Source organism: Astatotilapia calliptera, chromosome 16 (assembly GCF_964374335.1).
Source record: "Astatotilapia calliptera chromosome 16, fAstCal68.1, whole genome shotgun sequence".
In the NCBI taxonomy this organism is placed as follows: domain Eukaryota; kingdom Metazoa; phylum Chordata; class Actinopteri; order Cichliformes; family Cichlidae; genus Astatotilapia; species Astatotilapia calliptera.
The window spans coordinates 25,023,391-25,047,268 of NC_137437.1; the positions used below are offsets into that span (position 1 = coordinate 25,023,391).

The 23,878-nt window shown below is 40.7% G+C and overlaps 2 protein-coding genes across 3 annotated transcripts in view; one reads left to right on the forward strand and one right to left on the reverse strand.

The window, feature by feature from the left end:
- Window positions 1-552: 552 nt before the first annotated feature.
- On the reverse strand, window positions 553-8,746 carry znf148 (zinc finger protein 148). 2 transcript variants are annotated; one of them, XM_026145281.2, is made up of 7 exons: window positions 8,607-8,746; window positions 5,732-6,048; window positions 4,665-4,790; window positions 4,446-4,569; window positions 4,218-4,301; window positions 4,005-4,123; window positions 553-2,603 (listed from the first exon to the last, which is right to left on the reverse strand). In XM_026145281.2, the coding sequence occupies exons 2-7, from the start codon at window positions 6,023-6,025 to the stop codon at window positions 978-980; spliced, it is 2,373 nt and encodes a 790-aa protein (XP_026001066.1). In that variant the 5' UTR covers window positions 6,026-6,048; window positions 8,607-8,746; the 3' UTR covers window positions 553-977. The 2 variants fall into 2 exon arrangements, with proteins under 2 accessions (XP_026001066.1, XP_026001064.1); XM_026145279.2 differs by having other exon boundaries at window positions 5,672-6,048.
- A 278-nt stretch (window positions 8,747-9,024) lies between these two features.
- Window positions 9,025-23,878, forward strand: part of LOC113007751 (polyprenol dehydrogenase) — a 53,557-nt gene continuing 38,703 nt past the window's right edge. The window contains exon 1 of the mRNA XM_026144651.2: window positions 9,025-10,268. The gene's annotated coding sequence lies outside the window, so the exon portion shown is untranslated. The remainder of the gene's footprint in view (window positions 10,269-23,878) is intronic.

Below are 23,878 nucleotides of genomic sequence, written 5' to 3' on the forward strand. Positions count from 1 at the left end.
TTTGTTTCCCTTATAAGAGCTACGTCCTTTTAAGTGATCAAAGAAAAAGTGAATTAGTTTGAATTTCTACTTAAACTAATTAAGTGGTTAGTCTCACTAATCTCTTAACAAAAGGTGACTTATACATACTGTGATAATCTAATATAAATCCTGCAGAAATACCCTTAATAGGTAACACAACTTTGTGTCACCGTGCATGTCAGCAGACAGTTTAACCGCTGGAATAAAGAAAAAAGCTCTAAGTGATATTTTTTGAAAAAAAAAAAAAAACTAAACAAAGAGCAAGGGGAAGTAGCTAAAGAAAAAAAAAATTTAAAAATAAAAATAAAAAATCTACCACCGCCATGGGGGAAGGGGGCATGATTTTCGGGAGCAGGACAAACTTATGTGGCCCCAATTCATTTCAGCTCAGTTGAATCACAGATTTTGATCTTAAAATGCAGAAAAAAATTAACGCGTTCATAAGGAAAAAGTATCAATAACAGTAGGTTTGTGCAGCTCTGGACCACCCAACCCCCAGTGCAGTTGAAAAACTCAGGGGGGGAGTGTACATAGATGCAAACTACATTTTAATAAGTCTAAATATTGCATTAAGCAGCAAGTGTGACTTGATCATTAAGTGTGCAAGGCGAAATGATTGACACAAACATTAAAAATAATGGCAATGGAATTAGAGAATATTAATCTCCTGCATTACACTTTGGTCGCTTAATCTCATAATGTACATTCTGGAGGAAGTTTGACTTTTTTTTCCAAAAGGGGAAATGCTAATTATAGTATGATTATCATTTTTCAGTATTCCTGTTTAAGAAGTTTAGAACGTAAAAGCACAAAATTATAACTGCTTTACACAAAGAAAAAAAAAAAAGAAAGACCCCTCGTTTGCAGTGGGATTTGATTTGGCAAAAACACAGGAAAGACGAGATAAAGTGCCACAGAAATGATGAACAGAAATGAACGCTCCCGCCTCCATTTCTTCAGCCAAACGATTCACTGGTCGAAACGTCAGGGGATGAGTTCAGTTGAGACCTGGTCTCAGTGACTCGGACTAAAGGGAACTCTGAGAATTCTGTGCTGTGTCCTCGAACACTCACTTGTCCGTTGGCAACCGTAAACTGCGAGGAGGCTGCAGATCTTGACGTCTGGAAATGAGATTTGAAGTTCTGTTCAAAGGAGCTTATTTGAAAAGTCTGTAGTATCCCTTGTGAAGAGTCAGTCTTTTTTGAGGGAGAGACCTGCTCCAGAAAGTCCTCCTCAGCTGGGGACACCGCAGAGGGAGGGGTGGTCTCGTCGCCTGAAAAGGAAAACGAGTGCTGGGAGTCCCCGACCAGCAACCCATAGTGAGGTTTCTCTAAGGTGGACCTTAGTGGAGAGCTCATCCCTGATTTGAACCTGCTGGGGGAAGGAAACTGTTTCTCTGTGGAGAACAGAGGCTGTCCAGCTAATGTGGGGTTTTCAGAGACCAAGCTGAGGCTCTGGCTGGTCAGGTAGCTGTCATTCTGGCTGGTCCTCTCCAGCGCTTGCTGGAGAAATTTGGAGTATTCTTGCAAGAGACTCACTTTCTCTGCAGGCGGCTGAGCCTGAGCGCTGGATGTTCCGAGGCTCTCGACCGGACTGCTGTCAGAAACATCGGAGGAATTGATAGATATACTTGAGGTAACCTCTGTGTCAGCCACACTGAAAGAAATGTCTGATTGCCCATTGGCTTTGTTGGAGTAGTGGTCCAACAGTGTCTGAAGAACCTCATCAGGCAAAACATTCTTGTCATGAGGAGTCTTAATCTCTGTGTTCATGGGTTGGGGCTCCAGGATGGTGGCGGGAACAGTTTCATCGATGACTGTTGACACCACAGTTTGTGTAACAGGTGGCTGAGAGGAGATGCTGCTCGTGTTCAGGCCATAATCCCGGCTGTTGTTAGCCATTGCAGCTTGAAGGTAACGTTTCTTCTTGAGAAACTGCATCGCGTCGTCATAGTTTGTGCTGCTGGCTGCTGGTTTTGTTTGTCCTCCTTGAAGAGTTTCAACTGATTCGAGTTCACTGTTGCCTTCTACGTCTAAGAGGCCTTGCTTGTCCACGATCTCAAAGGTGTACTGTGCCACCTTAGTATTTTCCTCAAAGGAGGGTAAAGTGGACAAGCAAGGAGGAGTTTGTTCAGTCGACTGCTTAAGACTCCGCTTGCGGACTTTCTTCAGAAGTAGCTTAGGAGAAGTTGTTTCTTCCGAAGAGACGTCGCCATCTTGGTGTTGGTTAGCCGTTTCTTCAGGAAGGTCCACAGAGTAGTCAGCAATCACGTACTCATGTTTGACTTTGGAGGACACAGCATATAGAGAAAGACTTCCCTTTTGCTCCTCTTTCTCTTCTGTTTCTACCACGGTAAAAGTGTGCCCTTCTGTCTGGGCAGTAGTGGAAGCTCCTGAACTCTTGTCTGTACACTTTTGGCGCTTTTTCTTGGGCAGTGAGCACTCTTTGGCAACAAAGGGGGGCCCTAAAGAGTCTGCTTCACGTAAAGGTCCGACTTTACCGGCAGTCTTGTTCGCCTTTCGCTCTCTGTTCTCGTGACACATTCTTCTGTGCTTTAAAACCCGGTCTGTTCTGGAAAAGTACTGCAGAAAGAGGACACAATGCATTTATTTTATACATGAACCTTCATTACTGGCTCTAATATTGAGTTCACAATTTTACTCTTCCTGTCTACTCTCTACAGCCATAACGATCTTTAATATGAGCACTAGTGACAGTGTTTTCACACCAAATGTGTTTTTAATCACACAATCTTTTTAGGACGGCAAAAAAAGCTGAATGCCAAAAACACCATTTAACCAGACTAAGTTTTAAGCAGACTCTTTTTAGTCTAAAGGTCTTAAACACAGTATTTAGAGGTTTAATGCACTCAACAAATTCACAGAAGCTGAACTACTTAAAAAATATCTTGTGTAATAACTGTTTAGCAGGCATTCCTATCATTATAAGCAAATTGTTAACATGTCAGCAAATAATTTTAGCCTGACTAAGCAATCAATGACAGTTTACACTGCAATATTTAGTGTTTGTATTCTTTTGTGATAAGTCAGTTCACAGAGTCAAAATAAAAGACAGAAGATCATCCTGTCTCTACCTGTGTTTTCTTGAAATAGGGTGGCGTTTACACAGTGCATTTATAGTCTTACTGACCACTGAAAGCGCTTTACAATCCTCATCCTTTTTCAACACATATTCGTACATGTTTTATATTACAGCCAACCACTGTACCACAAACTATTCAAATACACAAATACATCCACACACAGGAGATCTTCACACTTGTAGTTCATCTGTTCAACTGATGAGTTTGATATGTTCACATATTCTGCTTTCTTTTCAAAGAAAATTACAAGCTAGCTCCAAATTAACTAAAACGCGATACTAAAAACTACGTGAGAATGATCAGTCCACTTACTGGCCAGAAACACAGGAAGGTGCTTAAGGTCTGGACAACTGGACTACACTGAAAATTTACTCCTAAAGCCATGATTATACGAGATGGTCAAGTTGTCATCCCTATTATACTGTTTTGAAATCCACCTGAAGTTTGGGTTGCATGGAAATGGCAATATTGTACAGATTGTGTACTCTGCCACATCCCAGAATGCAAGAATGTATTTAGCTAGAACCTCCCACTGACCACCCTTTTCAAAGGATCTCGGTGTGGTTGTCAGCAGCCGAGCACACATCTTGACATCTGCACAAATGAACCGCACTAAGGGGGAAAATGAGCCAGAGCTCAATTTAAAGGGACCACAGTGTCGTTGTGAAATAACCCAAAGAAAACTAGTTCACAAATTTATTTTTCAAAGTTAGTGAACAGAAGACCAAAAAACCCCAACACATTTTAATTCCCCTTTGTCCGAACCAAAATGACTGAACTAAAGGTTTGAAATAGACCTTTCATGTCTTTCTAATTAAAATATTTACCAATTTTGGACCTTACGAATACACTAATTTACAAGCAATCAAAAGAATAGTACCTGGTGACAATAGTCACATTGGTAGGGCTTCTCTCCACTGTGAGTCCTTTTGTGCCTCTCCATGTGGTACTTCTGGATGAACCTCATCCCACACTCATCACAGCGAAAAGGCTTCTCACCTAGAGACAAGTATTTAAAAAGAAAAAAGTTCAGGCTAACATAGCAATAATTATAAAAACAATTGAGAATTTTGCCAAACTGTTTGTTACTCACCGGTGTGGATCTTCTCATGTCTCTGGAGAAGATACTTCTGAATAAAGCGCATGTCACACTGGCTGCACTGAAACGGCTTCTCACCTAGGTTTTCAGTAACATATATGAAAACCAGTTGTTTTTAGTTTTTAGCTTCCTTTGATGACTAAAAGATCCCCTACTGTCAACATATCTAATTTCACAGCAACATGTTTTACATATTTGTATACATGCCAGGCTTATTCATACCAGTGTGAATGAAGACATGCCTCTGTAGATGGTAGTTGGTTCTGAACGCAGCATTACAGTGAGTACAGACGTGACACTTGGGGTTTGGTATGCCCAATGAGCCATCGTCATTGATGCTGAGAATCTACAAAGGGGGTAAAAAAGAACACATGTAGTGTTGAATTTTCACAACTGTCCCTGGTATTTTAAAAATATAAAAATTCCACAGATGGAATTCACCTTTGCTGGTGATCGCTGCTTCCTTTTTTTCTTCTTGGGACACATTGTCAGATCCTTGATTGCCTTTTTGTCTTTCTTTATATAGACCGCTGGCTCAGACAACTTCAGCTCCTGCTTGATGCTCAACTGTAAAAGTAGGACCATAGTCATTTATACATTGAATATCGCACATGACCTACTTTAAGGGCCACCCAGCCAGCTACCACTTTATCCAGGTCAGACAGGTGCAACTGGGCAAGCAGAGCATAATCAACCAATGTGAGGGCATCTCACCATACAGTTGCCTCAGGCATAAAATACCAGAGGGAAGCCTCAGCCCCTTACAACCCAGAACAGGCTGAGAGATTACATCTGCCAGGTGGCCAGGGACAGCGTTTTCAAATCCTCTGACTGGCATTTTAAAATGTATGTAGCCACTTTTCAGCTTTCTGAAAATAACCTGTCTGTAATAACTACAGACAGACAAACAACACAAACCATACAATTCCAGCTCTTAAAGTTCCCAAGGAGAAGCAATGCTTTAAACCTGTCCCTGAGGGTGAATTCAGATTATCCTCATTATGCTGTATTCTTAGAATAGAAATTACTATTTTAAAGTTCACATTTGCTGCAAGTTTATTCTGATTCAGAAGATCAGAGTGTACAAATATATTGTTTCTGAATATGAACAAGTGGGTCAAAGTGACAGAAAATTTTTTAATTAAAATCTCTGTCATTCATTAAAAAAACAAAACACTAATGCGAGCTCCCTATTTTTGACCAATTTTTAAGAAAATTCCGGCACCTAAAAATAACTAGTGTGAAAGTAGTTTGCAGTATTAGCAGCTACCTAACAGTACTTTTTGTGTGTTAAAAGAACTGATTGCACTGAACAGTCCAAAATGTCAGGCTAAGTCAACATAACATGCATAAAAGCAAACTCACTCTGATCAAGTGGAGACTGTAGATGCACTCACAGAAATGAGCTTATCAAAATCTGATCTACTTCTAAACCAGCGTGAACTCACTGGCATATGAAGCAAGCAGGGAAACTTATTCGTGAGTTTTAGGGGGAAATGCTCTCCCACCTCGGCTCCTCCCTCCTCTTCTCCTCCACCGCTATTCTTCGTCATCTCCTCCTGCATCATCAGCTGCTCTGGAGGGACCAGGTCGTGAGTGACCAGCGAGCTTCGAGTCAAGTCCTCGTCGTCGTCTTCGTCGTCGTCATCCTCGGCCAGCAGAGGGTGGTTAGCCAGCGATCGTTCCCCGAGTGTCATCACCACCAGTCCTCCTCCGCTGCCCAGGCCAACTCTCCCTCCTCCGTCTATTCCTCCGCTGCTGCACTTCAGCAGCATGCCTTCCAGTTTGTCCTCAGTGTTCATCTTACATAGAGTAGCTCTTGAGTCTATAACATAAAAACAAAGAAACACTGTTACAAAAAAACAAATGTAAAATGTACAAATTGAGTAAAATGTATTTAAACTCCCCCAAAAAGGGACATAATACAACTGTAAACTATCATGGATGAAATAATTATATTCACCAAGATCCCTTTTGTGGCCATGAAGGCTCACTTTCCCAAGCATGGATTAAGTCTATTTACAGATTAGAACTTGCTGCATGTGAGTAACTTTTAACTGAGTTTCCCATAAGTCATGGTTACTTATTTTTAAACGAGCAAATCGGCAGCTCTTTTCAATCCCCACAACACTGAACCAAAAATAAATATGAAAGAATATAAAAATAAACACCCATGGTGGTATGAAGCCTGGCAACCAACAAAACGAGCTTTAGGGCCCCATTTATAAAACATATAAAACTATCTTAAGTATGCTTAAAGAGAAAAACCTGTTAAAAACAAAACCTTACCACGCACAGAAGTGACCATATCTCAAATCTTAAGTCTAGACTGGAGCGATTTTCAAAGCCACTGGTGTACTTTACAGTTCTGTAATTCTATCCAACCCCAGTCAGTGCAGGAGCAACACATTTCCAGGCTGCTTGTTTGGATTCCTCCACCTGCTATTTAGTCCACTGGATAATATTTGTTGTCTGGATTCACTCTCCTTAACCACCACTATGAGCCTGTTCTCCAAAGAGTTTGCTTTTACCTTTTGCTTCACGGCTATCTCTGATATTTGTAATAGGAGAACCCCCCAGGCCACTGCTGGTAATTTAAGCTGACTTCAGTTTCATAGATTACAGAAGAAAATGAGTTATTTATGGGTTTATTAGAAACTGCTTAAGCAAGGCTTTTTGTGTTAAGCATCTTTTATGAATCAGACATAAGTTCACTATTAGGAATGATCCAAAAAAAATCAACATTAATTTAAAAAACATTTTTGCATATTAAGCCTGAGGATAGGTAGCAAGACTGTTGTTCTACATAGTCACTTATATTTCAGATCCCACTGGTTTTTATTCACTAAAAAACACACACACGCCTAACCAAGCTCTTTAAAAGTAACAGCTACCTCACCAAATTTAAGACTTATGACCTTAAATTTAATTAAGAAGAGCGATTGTGTGTGTGTGTGTGTGTGTGTGTGTGTGTGGGGGGGGGGGGGGGGGGGGGGGGGTCGGGGTCTGACTACCTTAAAAAACGATTACCAATTGCGGAGTGAAACTATGAAACCATGAGAAGAGAGATTTACACTACACCACGAACAATAGACTATTTAAATCTAAAAACATAAAGAAAAGTCTTGCATACCAAGTCAGATAAGCTGTATCTTTACTGATCTGTAGAAATTGGCCAGTTTGGCGTCTCAGTTCAAAGTTGTTGTGCTTATTTTCAGTCTCTTTTGTTTCTGAGCATGTGAACACATGAAGCATGCCGCCGTCTGTATGTTTACATGCTTGTGTTTTGACGTGCACAGGTACGCTTGCATTCTGCCCTTCTTCCTCCATTTTTTTTTGCCTTCATGCAAGTGTAGCAGTTATGATTGTATATATTCTAATTTAAACTCTAAACTCTGTTTTCTAATGTTTTAAAAGAACTACAAGTATATGTAAAGTGATAAACCTACACCGTCAAACCATAAGATGGGCATATTTCTTACAAACACAGCTACATATCGAGAATAGATTATTTCAATCAGCCACCACAGTACATTATACTGTTGTATTACGCCGATGTTGCCTATATTCGGAGTTACATTGCACTCTGATTAGATGGCTGACTAACGTGACAATCACTTGAGCTCAACCTGGCAAAAAGCTAGCTACCGCTGCACTTTGGTTACAGGTTTGTCGCTTTGGTTAAGTGGCTTTAAGTCGCTTGCTAGATAGGCAGCAAGCTAGCTTGCTACGCTCGTCAAACCTCAAAAACATTCATAACAACAGCAGGAGAAAACACAGGAAGACAGGCGACGGCGTCTTCAAATTAAAAGCTTCCTCAACGCTTTAAGTAAACAATACCGGAACAGGCTTTTAAGTATTTACCATTCTCATTGAAAAACAAACCGCGTAGTTCGTCTGAACCTTACGAACTCGTATTTTTCCGCAACCTTGCAATATAAAGCGCATTACTTGGGACTTTACTTTGAAGGCCCAGAACGGAAGTTCCAATATGCACGCACCTACTTCGCGAGCATTTACGGCCTATTTGAAGCTAGTGAGCTAACCACTAGCAATGTGCTGCAAACATTGGTCTTTCTCTTTTGATATAACATTCGTTTGCAACTGCATCTTCACAGCTGCGGTACCTCCTTATATGTGGCATTCAACAGCAAATTTAAGCTCACACTAAACGACACATGTGACACATAACACAACTTTCCCTTACTTATTAGCAGTGATAACTGGCTTTAGCTTCCTCAGCCACTCTGCTAAATAGGCCACAATCTTCACAAGCTAACGTTCGCTAACCACCTTGTTCTCTACCACGACAAACAATAATACGCGTGAGTAGTGCATATTTGATCTGAAAATAATTGAAAACTTAATTTTATTTCTCCTTACCTACGCGTATTAAGCCCGTTTAGCTGTCATGATTCTTATCCAAGACTACAGTGCAGTGATGGTGTGCGGAATAATCAAATACACCATCATCAGGACATGGAAATTTAAATCTGTCGCCATCTAGTGGTGCACGGTGGTATTCGAGGTGAACGCTGCGCTTCTCATCATGCAACTGATAACGTCCTTTCGGTGCCCTACTTCTGCAGCCTAAATGTTCATCAGTGGTGCCTTAATAGCCCAGTTATTTCTAGACTTTGATCCCATTATTGTTTTGCACCGTTTTTGGAAATGGCAACTTAAAATAAGCGCGCGTTTTTTTCAGTGATTTAATGTCTTTGAATCGCTTGGGTGGTGGGTAACCGTGCTGATCTGATAGGAATATCATGCAGAAATACACGACCTTTTTCGGGGGTTATTAACTGTTGCTCACGTTAAAAAACTGTTTAATGCAGTCATCTCTTCTGTCATGTAGTGTTTGTATTTTCTGAATAAAACAGATTCCCAATTTCTTAACGTATATCGGTCATATAGGTTTAAACATGGATATCTTGCATTTTATGTGAGGAAAGGCGCATATCCTCTAGCCTTATCAGTTACGACCTTGTCTTAATTAGCCCAGATGGAGTATACGTGACAAGAGTTTTTGATGGCATTTGCACACCATCTTCTTTTTATTATAGGATTAATACTTATAAAAAGATGCGCAAGAGGTACCAACCGCTTAGGCTAGTCTGATTAGTAATACAACAAAATAGGAATAAAGCGCGCATCAGGTGGAAATGGAAACATTAAAAATGTAGAATTATATTTTAATCCTTGGACTGACAGCTTGGCCAAAAAGGGGGTTCGAAGGGTCGTGATAAGATGATAGCCTGTCATCCCCAGCCATCTCACACATACGCATGCACACTCACACACGCCGCTGTGAGGAATACTAATCAACCTGTTTGCCGACAAGTGCAGCAGCTCGACGCGCAACTTAGCACTTTTCCATTCTGTGTCTGGAAACATCTGTGCGGGCTTTTATTTTATTGTATTGTATTGGTGAATTTCAAGTGTTTTTTTTTTTTGTTGTTGTTTTTTGCCGTCCTCTTTGCAGGAAGCGCGGGTGTTATCAGTCCAGTCTCACCTGTCGCTGCGTCTTCTGATGTGCGACAGGCAGTGAGGGAGTGTGGATCCGGGGAAATACAACCCACTGCTGTGCCGCTTCTAGCAAGGGAAGCCCCCACGCGTTGCGCGCCCAGATCGCCGGTAGAGAGGCTATTCGCGTGGCGGAGTGCGTGTGCATGCGCGTCAGGTTATAAATGTGTGTACTTGAGCACGGCAAAGCCCCAGGCTCCATCCTCAACAGTTGCCACCCGAGCGGCGGAGAGGAGAGGAGGAGAGCGAGAGAGATAGCAGACTGAGTACGGACGGACGCGGAGCTCCACGCCGCTCTGCCCGGCTCTGCTCCTGACATGCAGTCGTTCATCTCTCCGGTGACCAAGGCCATCCTAGTAGCGCTCTTCATCTTCGCCATTCTCCTCATTCTCTATGTGATCCTTTGGTACATTTGCAGAGACGTGGACTGCGACCACGGCATTTGAGGATTCCGTTAAAACGGAGTAACGGAAATATCACAATGGGTCGCACAGAGGAACCAACAGAGCCCAGGGTCATTTTGTAAGTCTGCTTGTCTTCCTTTTTGTCATTTGAGTTATACTCGTGTTGTATTTTTGCTTTTTTAATTCGTGGTTATCTGTGTATCTCTTGTGTCCGTGTCTGCGTGTGTACACGCGCGCATTCCTGTCGCGCGTAATGTTAAATGCGCTCTGGTTAAAAGGTGATGACCGGCGTGCGTCTCCACAGGCACCCGGTTATCCCGAGCCTTTAATGAGCAGAATCCCGGCTTCCTTTCTCCTCAACTTGACAGGGACCATTCATCAATAATCTCTTATGTATTGGAGACGCGCTCTTGGTACTGATGGGGAATTCTCAAAGGTGAAACAATGTCATTAGCGGGGGGGACATCGAACTGGTGTCAAACGGAACACGGAGCGTGCGCGCGTGTATGAGATCGCAATGAGTGGAGTACGGAGACCGTCAGTGACATTGCGGTAAACTGCGTGGATGTTCCTTAAGGTCAGGAATAACAGTGTTTACCTCAGTTTCCCAGTATTGATTGCCCCCACTCCTCCTGCCGTATATCCGCAGCATTAGTTCATGTTCAGTTCATCCTGATCTCCGAGGATGCTTCACATTGGCATTTTACGTTCAACGAGATAACGGGATTATCTCCACTGGCTCCTGTGCGTCTTATTCCTAATCTGTCTAGTGCCATGTTTCTGCGTCCTTATCATATATGTTCCGCTAATTCTTTTACGCATAGCGCATTTTTAATTCCCCCAGACAACTGTGAGCTTATTTGATTGTTCTATGGCCAGTCTTGGTTTAGGAAGGTGTACTGATATTTACTCTTACACCCACACACATAAATAAACACGCTGCAAATTGGCCAAGCACTTGTCCCTATTGCAGGCACCTTGGCCCCCGTGTATGCAGACTATCACATGCCCCATAAAGCTATTACACATGTGAGATGCCTGCCATTTTCATCATGGTCCAAAGCATTTTATGTTACCTTAACCAACATTCAACTGTGAAAATTAACACATTTTGGATGTGTCAAAGTGAAGGATTTGAAGGACACACCAAGGACATGTTGATTTTTTAAGTGTGAATGCATAGAGAAAAATTCGTGTTATTTATTTTTTCAATCACCTGCAGAGTAGAGTTGATTTGTTTTCTTCACATCTTTGCAACATAAATATATCTTACACATCCTGACACAACAAAAGGACAAAGAAAACACATGACTTGATACTTTGAAATATAACAGAGCAGTGATTACTGAGAGATAATCGCTGACTGCAGCTGACACTCTAGTTTCGCCACTTGCTAGACCACATCACTATTTCTTCCATAAACACCACAGGGATTAAAAAAAAGCCTGAGCATCTCCTCAGCCCAACTCACAAGGAAAGTGCAAGTTTAGGCTTAAAATTTTTAAACCTTCTTATTTTGAGCTATGGTTGCAACACTCTAGTATTTAAATATCCAAGAGCAGCCTAAATGCTGGATGCAGTCATGAGGAAGAAACCCCGCAGCCTCTTAAACTGTTGTGAGTGCTCTCCTGCGGAGAAAAGGAGAGTGGCTGGATGGCAGATGCCCTTTTTGACCGGACAACTAAATGATTTCTGCGAGCCAAAAGCAAATATGCAGCGAGCCTGTGACACCTCTCAACACATGCACACACATATACGTGGCCACACACACAAGCTGAAAACGACAGCTCCGACTCTATCAGCTTCAGTAATGGCATAACAAGGGAAAGAGAAGGAATGGAAAGGTACTTATAATACCTGCTCCAGCTGGCTGTGTCTGTCTAAACTAGTGTCCTGGTTTGTGTATGTGTGTTTTAACACAGAAAGAAGGGTAAAAAAAAATGTTTGAGTGACTTTGTGCAGTTTTTTTTTGTAAAGGAAAATGGCTGCATGTGTGCATATGTGTGTGTGTGTCACAGCGTGGGAGGGGGTTAAACACTGACATGCTCCTGGATGACAGATACAAAAAAAGTGGAGCAGGGAGGGCTCAGTGGTAGTCAGTGAGGGAGACAGGTTGTGTGTGTGTGTGTACAGTAGGAGTGCACACATGCATGAGCATGAAATTCACTCAAGTTTATTGAAAATGTGTTCATTCATTGAATACATGTGTAAACCGTGATACTGTAGTGTGCCAACTGTGTACGGGCATAAGCAGTTTATGTAGTGTGTTTGTGTGTGTCTGTGTTGGCAAATTGTTAAACAACCCTTATCATACACACTCTGATTATTAAAAAAAGAACAGAATCCTTCCTACATTGTCCAGCTGTTTCTTTAATGAGAATGAGATGAATCATAAGCATCATTTGGAAACAACACAGCAGATTAATACCAGTTTTGTTAAACCTAAATTAAACAAATACACTGTAAGAGATGAAAATATATGATAACTCAATCCCTGATTTAAAAAAAAAAAAAGTATCTTTGTGGTGACTGTATCAGCTGTTTTGTTTAAAATTTGTCAAATGTTCCTCACTAAGGTGTGTTTTTATTATCCTAGTCGATGTTCTCGGGTACACCAACACAGCAAACACTGATCTTGTTCTCTTCTGCTTCATTTTAATATTGAAATGGGAGAAGCAGCTAGTTCTAGAATATATTTGGTCCGCAGACACATCACAGCAGCCCTGCCCCGCAGCCTGGATCCACACCAGTTTGCCTACAGAGCAAACCGATCCACGGAAGATGCTGTAGCCACAGCACTCCATGCTGCATTAACTCACCTGGAAGAGCATGGTAGCTATGTGCGGATGCTCTTCGTGGATTACTGCTCAGCTTTTAACACCATCCTTCCACACAAACTGGTGGCCAAGCTACAAGACCTGGGGCTTCCATACAGCACCTGCATGTGGATCAATAGCTTCCTCTCGGGCCGTAGACAGAGAGTCAGAGTTGGCCATCACACATCCTCAGCCCTGAGTCTCAGCACTGGCTCACCCCAGGGCTGTGTGCTCAGTCCACTGCTCTACTCTCTCTACACACACGACTGCACTCCTCGCCACCACAGCAACATCTTTGTGAAATTTGCAGATGACACCACAGTGGTGGGGCTCATTTCCAAGGGAGACGAGTCTACGTACAGAGACGAGGTGGAGCAGCTGACGTCATGGTGTAAGGCCAATAACCTCCTCCTCAACACTTCAAAAACCAAAGAACTCATAATAGACTTCAGAAGGAAAAAGGCAGAGATCCAACCACTATTCATAAATGGGGACTGTGTAGAAAGGGTGGCAAGCTTCCGCTTCCTGGGAGTCAATATAGAGGAGAACCTTTCCTGGAGTGTGAACACCTCCGAGCTGCTGAAAAAGGCCCAACAGAGACTGTACTTCCTGAGAATTCTCAGGAGGAATAACATCACACAGAGACTGCTGGTGTCCTTCTACAGAGCCACCATTGAGAGTGTTCTAACTTACTGCATATGCATCTGGTACACTAGCTGCACAGGGGCTCAGAGGAAAGCACTCCAAGGGATCATTAACACCGCCCAAAAGATCACTGGCTGCCCTCTCCCCACACTGGAAGTTCTACACAACGCCCACTGTTTTAAAAAGGCCCAAAACATCATAAAAGACACCTCACATCCTGGCCACTCCCTGTTCGAACTGTTGCCCTCAGGCAGACGGTACAGGGCAATCAGAGCAAGGACTAATAGACTCAAACACAGCTGTTATCCAACTGCAATAACACATCTGAATACTACAAAAAAATGTCCATCACGCCACTCTTGTGTTAATCTATGCACGGTCTGAAGCATGTGTGTGGGAATGTATGTGAATGTTTTACTGTTATATCTTATTAGTATTTTAAGTATTCTATCTATTTTATTTATTGAATTTTATTGTTTTATTTATATTTTGATATTGCTAGGGATGATGCAATGATCGGGGACCATTCTTAATTTCGTTGTTCTCATGACAATGACAATAAAGTTTCTGATTCTGATTCTGATTCTGATATTTTCCATTGTGTTTATCGTTCCCTTTTTAAAAACAGTCACTTTAGTAGGGAAGCATCTTTCCGCCATGAAAAAAACAAAGAGATAATAACCCGAAAGTTTGACTTCTGCCCCACTCCAAAAAAAAAGTTACTTTTTTTTCAAGGGCGGACACAACCTTCCAAGCTCCTGTTTAAATACAAAATTTTGGTTCATGTTATTGTTGCCACCTCTAAAAGTTCCAACCTCCATTGAGAGAAATATTGTTTTTCTCGTTATTCAGCATGTCAAAATAGTACTAAAGTCTACTGTTCTTATAGCCGCAAATGAAGGCAACTTGCTGTTTGGACGCAAAGTAATCAATGCTAAGATAGATAAAATGACACACACTCATCTGCTGTTCAGGAAATGTGAATGAATGTAACCTGAAAATGACAAGAGACATTTGGAAACCGAAGCACCAAATAACAACATTTTTTAAAATTATTACTCATCAGTAAAATTGAACATCTGAAACTTTTAGACTGCTTCATTATTTGTTTTATATTCAGTGATTCCATGTCTACAAAAACATTTTCCAACATTCAGCCTGGTCATAAATTAAATTTCACAAAAATCAGTTTTGTGAAATTTAATTTGTTCTGCACCAGTGAAAACCTCTGCAATTGAAAAGTGAAGGTAGCACGGAAGTGCTACCTTAAATTCTACTGAGACTTGGCTGATTAGGGGTGCTGTTACATTGAGTGACAAACAGATGGTCTTTCATCATTTGTTTAAAGGCTTGGCCAGTGTGTGTGTGTGTGTGTGTTTTAAATTTAGCATCTCTTCTGTTATAAACTGTGAACCATGGCTGCACCTTTTAAACCAAACACTCCAGCCGTGTTTGCATCACCTGTACCCAGGTCAGTTAGACTATAAAAAAGGTAATCTTCTTCTTCTTCTCTTTGTTTGCATATTAATTTTTTAAGGAGGACGTCGACAAAGATGGAAAGGATTCGTTCAGCCTGCTTGAATTTTAATACGTTTTGATAGATCCAGGTTCAATTGAGATTGAAGTTATAAAATATGTAGGGACAAAAGTAAATTATTGAAACTTGAAGAGGAGAAGGGATTTGTTAACATATTCAAGCCTCACAATGTGCGCAAACTGTATATGACAAAGTGTGTGTGTGTGTTGCTGCAGACATGTAAAAAAAACAAAAAACTCTTCAGCCCTGCATAATACTCCCCCCCATAAATATAGAATGCAGGCCAGATGACCAGATCATAAATATGAATGTAAATAGTCAGAATTTTTTATCTGGGATGGAAAAATGTGGTGTTTGTCAAAGAGCACAGAAGCTCCATGAAAATCTGATGGCTAAAGAGGGAAATTTAATGATCCTGTTGTTTGTCATTTACTGTAAATAATTAATACTTATGTATATTTCAGTTTTTAACATTTGCTTTTCAGGTGTTGCACACCTTATTGTTAATTTATTTATAAACATTCTGGATGTCCATCAACAAGGTAATTCCCAGGACATGCATAAGGTCTATCTGCTTAACTAATTTACTAAAATCATGTGTAATTAAAAATAACCTTTACCCCTTGATGAACTCATTATTATTTTCTGCTCCATTGCTACTCACAATCACTCTGCCAAAAAAAGGTGCGTCGCCTGACTTTGAAAGAACTGGTCTTTGTTTTGAGATCATCTGATTTTTAGAAAAATGTAAAACCTTCATGTTTGGGTCATGGAATTACCAAGTTACATTTAAAAATTAAAAAGCTAACAAACTGCTTTGACTTGAAATTACTTTAAGGTGAATGCTTTAACAAATGTGACATGGGTGTGTGTGTTTATGCGTGTGCGTGTGTCTATCTCATTAACCCTCGAGTGAATCCATCCATTCACACAGACACTAATACATACCCCATAGCGATGCGGTCACTGAAGTGAAATGAGTTTAATTAACTTCATGACATCAAAAATAAAACATTTTGTGGTTGTTAAGTTGAGATGTTACCTTGAGGTTTTGTTGGTTTTGGTCATGCTATATAGTTTGGTAATAATGAGAATATCTCATATAAAAATGCTTCGACTTTAATCATATCCTGACTGTCTCACCAAAGGCTACAAAAAAAGAAAAAAAAAGAAGTTTAATAAAGGCTTTTTAAATACAGATTAAAATTTAAAACTGGAATCACAATCTCAAGTCAAATATACTAAAGATGTTTTGATGTAGAACAGGGGATGGCAAACTCCACAGAGCTAATTTTAAGCAATTCTTGACACCAAAAATCTTTATGGAGCAGCAAAATGTGTTTGAGTCTTATAATAACTTATTTAAGCTATTTGTTATGTACTTCTAGTGTTTAAATAACATTTTTACTTGGTATAACCAGAGAAGTTTAACTTTTCGGGTTAAATAAAGTGCATTTCTCTTATTTTACCTTAATGAGGGTGATAACCTAGTAAATATAAATATGTGTCTTTTAATGTTATTAATGGGTGTAATTTAAAAAGAAAAAAGAAAAAAATAATATAGCTCTCAATATAGTCAATGTAAACAAAAATGTGTTCAATTTGATTTGAATTAATGTTCAGCAACAGAATCCATAGTATTATGAACCATCAATGCTATTGCAGGGTAGGTTCAGCAAAATTAAGTGGATAAGTCCTTTTTTTTTCAGTCACATTGAGTCACTGGAGATAGGAAAAAAAAGAGCGACATATGGCTCTGGAACAGCAAATATGAGACCCCAGAGTTACTGTACTGTTTTTATCTTAGTTTGTCCGACTGAAATTATAGAGAAAGTCTTTTTTTTAATGTCCTGTGCATTAAGCTGTATATTGCAGTAGCATCAACGGTTCATTATTGCTAAGGATGTGCTTACAAAACCAAAAAAAGAAGTTAGTAATGAGACAGAAAACATGCTCCTCTTTGAGAAATGATTAGTTGCTTCACTCGTGTGCCATCTTATTATTCACTGCCATCAGTACAAGGCTCTATGTCTGGGACATCCTGTGGAATATCATATTTGTGACCAGAAACGGCCCTAACCAATCTGGCGCCCTAGGCAAGATTTTAGGTAGCGCCCCCCTACATCAGCAGTGTAGTGTAATGTTGTAACAAATAATATTTCTATTAAATAAGCTTTACTTTGCATTTTAATTAACGTGGGATTATTTTTTGTATTTAGAAATAATAGTACCAACTTTTTTTTTTTTCAACATTTCTGGCCCTGGCGTGGCGCCCCCTGATGGACGGCGCCCTTAGCATTTGCCTATACGGCCTATGCCACGGGCCGGCCCTGTTTGTGACGCTGGGTCATCCTGAGACAGCTTCAGCTGTCTGAGGGCAAGTACTTTGTTTTCAGGTTAAGATTTCCATAGGGGTTAATTTTAGGAGGGACAAAGTATTAAAACTAATCTCAGCATTTTTTGCCTGTGTGAGTGAACGCTGTAGAGCCGGGGTGGGAAATATTCCCAAAGGGGCACATGAGAAACTGGGACTTTTGTCGAGGGCTGCGCCAAGAAGTTGAACTCAGTTCGGCTCAATTTTAAATTTATTTCTTTTTAAACTGTATAAACTGCAACTGCCAAGAGTAGATGTTACAATTAAGCCCTAATTGTGGCCTCTTGGGAAAATTAATTGCCCTCCCCTACTGCTCATTCCTGAGCATCTTTTTACGATGATCTCACTGTAAAAGGGGAGATTCCTCATTGTGAAGGTCTACAACTAAAATTGTAGACCTTCAGAAATTGGCTCTCAGAAATAATGCAGATGCACTGGAACACGCATACACACACACACACACACACACACCTCAAAGCCATAAAAATAGATTGTGAGTGACTCAGCCGTTATGTAAAGTCCATCTCTGATAGGGCCGCCTGGGGCTGTTTATGTCAGTTTAGCTTGACGGCACTAGAGCTGAGGTGACACATGTCTGCTGTGTCCGAGCTTCAACACACATTCACAGAGCCACACACACGCGCACGCACACTTTTCCCAGAACATACGTGTGATCCTCTCAGTCTTCTTTCCTCTCTGCATTCCCCAGCGTGTGTCCCCCAATGGACAAGGATGTGATATAGTCAGCGTAATGGACTCCCCGCAGCCCAAACAGACTACGTTATTAGCATTTTAGCGCAGACTGGGACGGAAACACCATGTTAGACATGATTCATATCCACCATTCCTCTGGTCAGTTAGGCAGCTCAATCAGGACTGGTAAACATTAGCAACTGTGGACTTAAATCAAGAGTATGACTGTAGATTAACTTGATTTTGTTTTTTATTGAACATCAAATCAGATTCCGCCACAGAAAATATGTTATACTGGGAATTTGATTATATATTTATCAACTGTACTGGTCCCCTATGAGAAAACCTGGGCGGTCTTAATTATAGTGAGACATTTTAATCAGCTTCCATCTATGTTTCCTTCCTTATTATCCTGGGTGTGAATATAGACCTTTACACTGGTGCAGAGATTTTTGTATCCTCAGCAAAGTGTGCAATGAGTGTTTGGGGAGGTCACATTTAAAGATCCGAATTTATCTGAAAGTTCTGCTGACCAGCCATAAACACATAATCATAAACACAATTGTTGAGAGTAGTAATGGCCTCTTGTCACCATCCCCATTCCTTATCCTCACGCCACCACACTTTTTGCTTACTGTATCTTTGCTTTAATGATTCCCATCCACTCTTAGACATTAGGAAAAACGGGTTTGCATGTAATGATGGTTGGACCCCAAATGCAGATTCGCAAGAAGACAGGGATCAAATGAGAACCTTTATTAAAGCCATTTGAGTAGTCTGAAAGGCTACAAAATAACAAAGTCAGGTAACAGTAGGACATGCCAAAGAACCAAAACAATTTGAGGGTGGCAGAATGGAAACAACTTGGGAACTACACACAGCTGAACTACATCTGATAACAACACTCTGGGAGGTAAATTTGGCAAAAAGATACATGACTATCAAAATAACACAGGAAGTAACGAAACAGAGAGTATCTCACTATATACGGGGAACAAGGAATGTAACGTGAACTGATAGGAGGAATACCACAAACACAACTGTAACTGCAATAAACAAGTACAAAGCTGAAAATGCAAAAAGTAAGAATCAGACTGAATGTAAGTAATGATAAACAGAGCTTAAGACTTTTAAAAAAAAACCCAATGAGCCAGGACCATGCCTGGATTATTTGTGATAACATTTGACCCTACTTCAGGCACATTTCCTTTTACATATCTGTACATTTTCAACATTTAAAATGTCTTTTAAAAAGGGTTAGACATACAGGAAAGCAAATAAGCACTGTGATATCTTCTAAATGACCTAAAAAATACCAAACAGTTATTCAGATCCCATTTCATAATGCTAGACCGGACTGCTTGACCGAGCTGAAGTGGGGTTTTGGGGTTTAACAGAGGGGTAGCTGACGCCCTTGAAGCCAAGAAAGCAGTACACATAAACATCCTTGAAGGTTTTCCGTGTTCACATAATCCTGGAGTGTGAGACAGGAAGAGAAAAAAGCCGAGAGAGAGCGAGAGATGAAAGAGTCTCCTCGTATCCCGTCTCAGTGACAACAGATCTCAGACAGACAGAAAGAGAGGCACACACTGACTCACAGACTGTTAAATTGAATGTGTTAAATACTGTGTGTGTGTGTGTGTCTGTCTCGCTGTGTGTGTGTGTGTGTGTGAGTGTTCGGTGTACAGAGTTAATGACAGTCTTAATTGGTGCAGGCAAATATCCCTCCCACTGTTCCTCATTCTACATCTACTAATAGAAAGACATTCACTCCCTTAAGACAGTTAGCAATAATGGTGGTGGGATGTATTTGATAAACATGAATGTGCGCACACACACATATACACAGATTTTTGTCTCTTGCATTCTGATGAACTCATTGTGCACATCTTGCATGCATTATTAACATCTTTACACTTGAGCCTCCACAGCCAAAACACGCAGTATAGACTCTTACATATTTTGAAAGACTGCCCTCGGTTCCACCTTTTAGGCAGGTACCATAAATGGAGGGATTGCTTGGCCCAAGTTTAATTTGGGAAGTTGTTGAAAGCTTGTGAGATAGGATGGCTTTAGAGTTATGCTTACCTTTCCTGGAAACTGGAAAGAGTTATAGTTCAAGTTATTATACGGTCAGGTTATCATGTGAGAGGAATTTACTCTAATGCTGATCAGCTGTCTGAAGCTTGTTGAAGTTCAGCATGTTGTTTGAAACATGCTAAAAATGAACGATTGAACAGACAATGATTTGACCTGTGTTCCTGATTATTTAGCCATCCAGCTATGGTCATGTTGGTGATCCAGTAATGAAAACGCAAAAGATTTTAGGACACAGTCAACTTTTGAGTTATTAGTAAAGACATTGAAATGCATGTAAAACAGAGTGAGTGTCAATATACAAAAAAAATGTTCTACATCTAATGTGAAGCCAGGTAGTTGGTATATGCTGTCTGTAGTTCCACTGCAAACAAGTACAAAAATCTCAGGTTTCACTTTCATGTTTACAAGCTGGCCTTTGGCTTTTCTCCCCATAGAAAACCTGTAGTGGCTACAGTTGAAGTGACACAGCTATTACCAATTCTGCCCACATAGTCTACTGCCTTTTCCCACCCATAGCTCACAGGACACATTTGGCCATCCGTGGAGGGGTTCTCCTTCTGAATGGCCTCTCCTGGGGTTTCTTCTCATTTTCCTTGTTAGTTACAATAAAAGTGTTTCTTTCAGTAAGTTTTTTCGTGTCTTCATAGGGAGCTGAGGCTGGGTTGGAAGCCCACGCTGCTGTGCCCTTTGAGACACGCTGGGCTCTACAAACAACCGCAAACAAGTGGGGTAAAGCACTAAAATCTAAACATTAAATGTTAAAGTACTGAACTCAAAGACAGGGATAGTTTAACACTTTAGAAAGTACACTTATGTGCTTCCTTGTCAAGAGATTTACAACTCTCATATTTTTCTAAGCAACATCATTTGAAGCTGGGCATAAAAGTCAATATATATTTTTACACTGTACACACTTTTTGCATATATTGAAAAAACAAATCGGTGTTAATTAGAGAAAACCTATAGATCTGAGTGCTCCAGCTCAGTTTCTAATCCTTATGCATCCTTATCACAACCTTCTATTAAAAGTTACTTTCTGCTGCTTTCTTATTCACAAAGGGCTGCCACAGCAGGTAGCATGTTTGATTTGGCAGATTTTTACATAAACCCCAAAGGGATTTGTGTCTTTTGTCTTGCTCGAATCAAACCCAGGATCCTTCACTTGTTAGGGAAACCGCTACACTACAGTCACACCTATTAACTGTGGAAAAACAGTATGCAAAACATTGCCCCTAAAAACACACTCAGGTTTAGTATTAAATTAAGTGCACTTTCCAGTTTTACCAGAAATTTGATGTGACTGGTTCCTTCTCTCCTTTCACAAAACATGACACCAAGAACACACCAATAGAAATATGCTGTGAACTGGTCAGCAGAAGACAGACACATATTTTCTGTTATTTAAACAAACTCAAGAATAAGTATACATAGACCTGTGCTTTAGTTTGCAAGACAAGCAGTTCCCCTTGGATTTGTCTGTCTTTTTTTCTTTTTTCTGCATATACATGTACACGTGTCATTACAGGCTTTACACCCTGCAGCTCTGGATAAGTCTACGCTTTGAATCTAACCTGGATTGTCTGCCTCTCGCATGGCAAAGACTTCTGAGGAAAAGCTACAAAAGAGGCAGCTCAAAGCCAGAGAAAAAGCTAACATCAATTCACACAAGCTGTTGCACTCCGGAGCCCAAATTGCCCATGACACACCCAGAAAATTCCCTTTCTTCACAATATGACACTTCACCTCCCATCTCTCGTGGGTAGCAGTTGATCAGGAACAAATACAAGCAGGGGAGTAGAGTGTTAAGGAAGAGCGCATCGAATCAGTATATAAAAACAGTTAGGGCCATTTTCTGCTAAAAATATCCAATACCATCTTCTTACCCAGAATAAGTCTATGAAAAAAATGAAATAAAAACTGCATTTTAACTAGCACACACACATGCACCACACACACACACACACACACACACATAGACAGATCCCGCAGAGCTGTTGTCAGCCTGGATTTACAAAATAAGACAAGTTGGGCTTTGCAGGCAGCCAGTGGTTGTCATCAAGACTAGGTGACTGTTAGTTGGAGCTATTTTGATGCTGTTCACATGTTATTTGCTTCACACACCCTCCTGTCACGTATTGTTCCCAACATGTCTCGCGTGCGTTCAAACGTATGTGGGAATTTTTGTGCGCGTGTGCGACTGTGTATTCATGTGTCTGCCTGATTTCCCATCATCCCAAATAATCATCCCACAGTCATGCGTGAGATGCGATTTCCGTTAAACAATAGCAGGCCGGCTCGCCTTACTGACCCACAACCTCTCAGGCTGCGGGTGAACAAACACTCGTATGTGTGCACAACTCATCCTCTCAGCTTGAATTCACAGCAGCACATGCACTTTTGACTACACACACAGCCTCCGAAGCTCAGCCTCCATCAGGGTAGTGGTGATGACACAGTTTCTTTATGTTGATGCTCATTTAACTGCCTTCCTGAGCTGACTTTAATAACCGAGGCCAACTGCATGTCAATGCAGCAGTAGCCTTAACCACTGCATACTGGGCAAGAAGCGAACAAATACTAATGATTTTCCTGCCAAGAGGGGAAAAAAGGGAAGTTATTGTGAATGCCCCAGACCTGTCTTTAACACAAATGGTTGTAATTTTATTGAAATGAGGGACAGACTGGTTGGCCTACTTTGAGTGCCAGTGATGATTCAGCTCACACTGTTAGCCTGTTCGTCACTGTAGTAGGTAATCTGTTCAGATGTGTAGATTATAGATGAAAATGGGCAGTCATTTATGTTTTTAAAGAAACTTTAATTTCACCTTTTGGGACAACCACTCAATCCTGGGTGGTATTTGTCAGTCAGGTGTCAATCAAATACTACACTTTTTCTAACAAATTGAAGATATTGCTGAAAATGGAGCTGCCAGGCAGGAGGAAAACAGGAAGACCACAAAGAAGATCCGTGGATAGTGAAGGAGGACATCCTGAGGGTTAGTGGGGGCAGAGGAGGATTTTCAGTTCAATTCAGTTCAATAAATTTTAATTATATAGCGCCAAATCACAAGAACGGTCGCATCAGGGTACATAATACTGTAAGGTAAAGACTCTAATATATACAATATTTCCCACCCCCCACCCCCAACAAACAGACAATCCCCTATGAGCAAGCACTTTGGTGACAATGGCAAGGAAAAACTCCCTTTTAACAGGAAGAAACCGTCGGCAGAACCAGGCTCAGGGAGGGGCAGCCATCTGCCACGACAGGGTGGGGATGAGGATGCTAGGGATCGGGTGAGATGGAAGCAGATGATCCAATGTGGAGACTTTGAAAAGGAGAGGCCAGAAAAAGAAAAAGAACACATGAGGTTTTCAATATCGCTGCATTTTACTGTTGTGGTCACACTGGAGCCAGGCTTGAGGAAAAAAAAATCAGACAAATAAAGAATGATTAAAGGTTAAGAATAAATAAAAACAAGAGTAAATAAAAACATTTTGCAAGAAATTAACCTCCAGTTTTCACCTAACTATTTGGGATATTATAAGAATGTTTGAAAAAA